Here is a 3,740-nt window from a genome sequence, read left to right as displayed (position 1 = left end):
CAATTTCTTTGGGCATGACACAAAACTGACCAGCTAACATTTCACTAATAATGTTATCAGCACATGGGAAAGTGTGAACAAGTACTAGTCGGGTGAAATCATCATTCTGATTGGATCATAAGAGCAGACTAATTGCTGTTAAAGGAGGGAAGTGCTTCCAGTCACTGTGTTTTTGTATTAGTAATGGTTACCTCCAAAGAAAGACATGCATCCATCGTCGCTTTGCCTCAAAATGGCCTTGCGCACGCACCTGAAAGAACCTTTTACTGGATCATCAAGAGCTTCAAGGAGAGAAGTTCAACTGCAGTAAAGAAGGCTTCAGGACATCCCAGGAGTGTCCGCAAAGAAAAGTCATCTACAGAATCATGTCACCGCCAGTGCAGAGCTTGCTTATTATTGGCAGCAGGTGGGTGAGTGCAACTGCACGCACAATGAGGCGAAGTCTTTTAGACATGGCCTGTTGTAAAGAAGCTTCTCTCCAAGAAAAAATATCGATGACAGACAAATTCTGCAGGAAATACAAGGATTAGACGGCACGTACAAATATATTTTTACTGATGAAGCCCTCTTTCAACTGTTTGGGAAAATTGTCCTGAGAAGGTAAAAGCTATCATGATTCCTGTGTCATGCCAACAGTGAAGCATCCTGAGACCATCCATGTGTGGTGTTGCTTTTCATCCAAGGGAATGGGCTCTCTCACAATTCTGCCCTAAAACACTGCCATGAATAAAGGATGGTATCAAAACGATCCAGGAGCGATTTGGTGATGATCTGATCATTTTCCAGCACGATGGAGCACTGTCACAAGGCAAGTGGATAATGAAAGTGGCTCTAAGATCATTACATTGATATTTGACCTGTGGCCAGGCAACTCCTAAAATCTAAACTCTAAATCTTAATCCCATAGAAAACCTGTGGTCAATCAACAAAAATGGGTAGCCTTCAGTCAGGATTTGGCCCAGAAGTTGATATCCAGCATGCAAGTGTGAACTGCAGAGTGAGGTTATGAAGTAAAGAAACAGGATCAACACTGTAAATGTGTTTGCCAATAAAAGCCTTTAAACACTTGTTAAATGATCAGTTACACTGAAAGCAGCAAACTTTGCAAAACAAAATGTATGTCACTGCCAATACTTTTGGCCAAGGCTGTAGTGACCTATTCTACTGATACCAACATTGACTAGGCAATTTATCGTCATTTATCACTGAATGGCATCAAGCCTATTTTATTTCCCAAAAAAGTATCATTTAGAACTATACCTTTCGCACACAAAACTAAACTCAACATAAAAAGATTTATTTTTTACAGAAATAAATACTTGACACATTTACAAAATGCACACATATTCTTTCACTTAAATTCATTCAAGGCCATGTTTTCCTTCCTTAAAACAAGAGTATTGTGGATCATTCATGTCTTAGTGTCCATAATGACATTACCCAGTGCATCTTTTAACCGCACACGTCCTGTTGGGTATTGTGTCTCCTGCCGTCCATCTGAGTAAACGGTTTTAACCGTACCATCTGGATATTCCCGTCTTTTAAAATCTAAAGTGTGGATCTCCCGCTGGCCAGTGTTAAACTGGATCACCTTACTACCATCCCTGAAAGAAAGCAGAATAAAAATGCTCTGACTTCAATATGTTATGTGTCTCTTTATTATAACACACTGAGGTGGAGGGCCATGAGTTGTACTCACGGATTCAGCTGTATTATTGTTCCATCTGACAGTACACTTTCCTCTCTTCCATCAGGGTAAAGAGTCTTGACCGTCTGATCAGGGAAAGTGATTTCCTTACGACCATCTGGAAAGTGTTTCTCTAAAATAGGCATGGGGGGAAGATTAAGACTTAAAATGTAGTCTGGACATAACACTGGACCTCTAAATATTAATTTTGAAAGAAATTCAGGCCCACCTGTTTGATTGTTAGGAAACTGAAGCACTTCCATCCCATCAGGGTAGGTGATGTGTGTGGTCTGAGCTTCAGCGTAGTAATAAATCTGAAAGTAATTGAAACGCTTTGCTGATTTTAAATTCACTTAGTTTTAATTGTTAACCAAAAAACAGCACAAATACATAGCGCATAAATTACATAGTGTAAACTTCCTAATAAGAGATGGAAACAACACTCTTCAGAGTCCATGCCTCACCACTCTTTGATCGGGCATTGTATGTTTTACATCCCCGTTGAAAAACATGACTTTGACAGTCTGTCCGTCGGCAGAGAGCTCTTTCCTTGTGCCATTTGGAAAAACAACAAGTCGACCTCCATCAGGAAGAACCTTCTCAATCTGAAACATACATGAATATGAGTTAGACCCCAAATTCCATTAGAAACTGGGCATTTTGATAACTTTAGTAATGTGACCATCATTTCTACACTTCCCTTATGGAAGGGTATGGTTCAGTTTTGTTTGAAATAGCATTCCCTCAATGTCAGCACGCTTTGAATTGGAGCTAAACAAGACATATTACCTTGTCGTCAGACTGCGTGATCTCTTCCTGTTCCTCCTCTGACTGTCCGATGACAGCTGTGTTAATCAGTGGAGCATCATGGTTCCTCTGAGTCATAACCAGTCCATCTGTACACTGAGTTCCCACTGGACTGTGCTCCCTTTTGAAGCTGACAGCCTCTTTCATTTGTTCAGGGAAAAAAGCTGTGGCAAAATGTGATTGATTATTTGTGAGTCATGCTACAATGTAATCACACAAGGGTTGGGAATCAAAAATCGATTCCAATTCTAGAATCGGATACTTGTTATAAAATTTAAATTTAGATTCCTCTTATCGATTCCTTTGTGTGCATTTTAATATGACTTTAAACCATTCAAGCGCAAGAATTCTCGCTTGGTGTTTTCTGTGCTACACACACATCCAAAACATGTGCACAGAAAGCTGTTTAATAGTGCGCGATACTGAACTGAGTCCTCTTCTACGTCTTTTTGAACGGACAAAGACACAAAAATATGTCGAAATATTCATAAACACAGTCGGTTATGTTTTAAGTGAACGCAAACAGCTGACAAAGAAAACGCATGTGTAACTATATTGGATCTGTGTAGCTCTTAAAATGACAGCAGCCTAAAATTTCTGCTGTCGTTTCTCAAATAAGATTGATCAAACAACAAAATTGACTCGCTGTTGACTGAATAACTTTTGTAACAATATTTATAATTTACATTTTATTTATAAAGTCCAGTATTATTTTACATTTGATTAGTTTCTGTACCTAAATACCTGAAAATATGGTTTATTTCAATCGTATCTTTGTTCAGTTGTATTTATTTGTGCGATTGCTCATTTGTTTGTCTTTTTTATTGTTTATTTATCTTTAATAATGCTCGAAATTTATATTAGTTAGGCTAGTTGTTTTTGCTATGGTATTTTTAAACCATAGTCAAAAGTTCCTTCTGTAAGTGTTCTTTAGCCTGTTGATTTTTGTTCATGGTATTCAGCTGCAATGAAATGTTTTGTAATAATGAGACTTGAATGATATCGACTTTAAAAAAAAAATCTAAATCAGGAATCGATAAGAATCAGAATCGATAAGCAAAATCGGATTCATTAAAATTAAAAAGATATCCAACCCTAAAGCACACTAAAAAGCACAAATATGCACTAGTGATATATGCACTAATAATACCTACCCGAGTCTGTGAGAGGAATCTGTGTCTCTGGACTTCCCTTTCTGCTGCTGTTGCTTTTTGCACTCAGGGAGGGACTCTAGACACACAAAAAC

General features: G+C 38.2%; 1 protein-coding gene across 1 annotated transcript; it reads right to left on the bottom strand.

Annotated features, from left to right (window-relative positions):
* Positions 1–1,044: 1,044 nt before the first annotated feature.
* LOC308686588 (centrosomal P4.1-associated protein-like) lies at positions 1,045–2,641 on the bottom strand (the record flags this gene model as incomplete). Its single annotated transcript, XM_081395017.1, has 5 exons — positions 1,045–1,604; positions 1,700–1,820; positions 1,917–2,001; positions 2,152–2,292; positions 2,477–2,641. The coding sequence occupies 5 exons, from the start codon at positions 2,639–2,641 to the stop codon at positions 1,412–1,414; spliced, it is 705 nt and encodes a 234-aa protein (XP_081251143.1). The 3' UTR covers positions 1,045–1,411.
* Positions 2,642–3,740: the final 1,099 nt, after the last annotated feature.

The sequence above is a fragment of the Scardinius erythrophthalmus genome (genome assembly GCF_964197995.2).
Source record: "Scardinius erythrophthalmus genome assembly, contig: HAP1_SCAFFOLD_474, whole genome shotgun sequence".
In the NCBI taxonomy this organism is placed as follows: domain Eukaryota; kingdom Metazoa; phylum Chordata; class Actinopteri; order Cypriniformes; family Leuciscidae; genus Scardinius; species Scardinius erythrophthalmus.
Note: the sequence above shows the minus strand (reverse complement) of the source record. Positions and strands in the feature narration are given on the sequence as shown.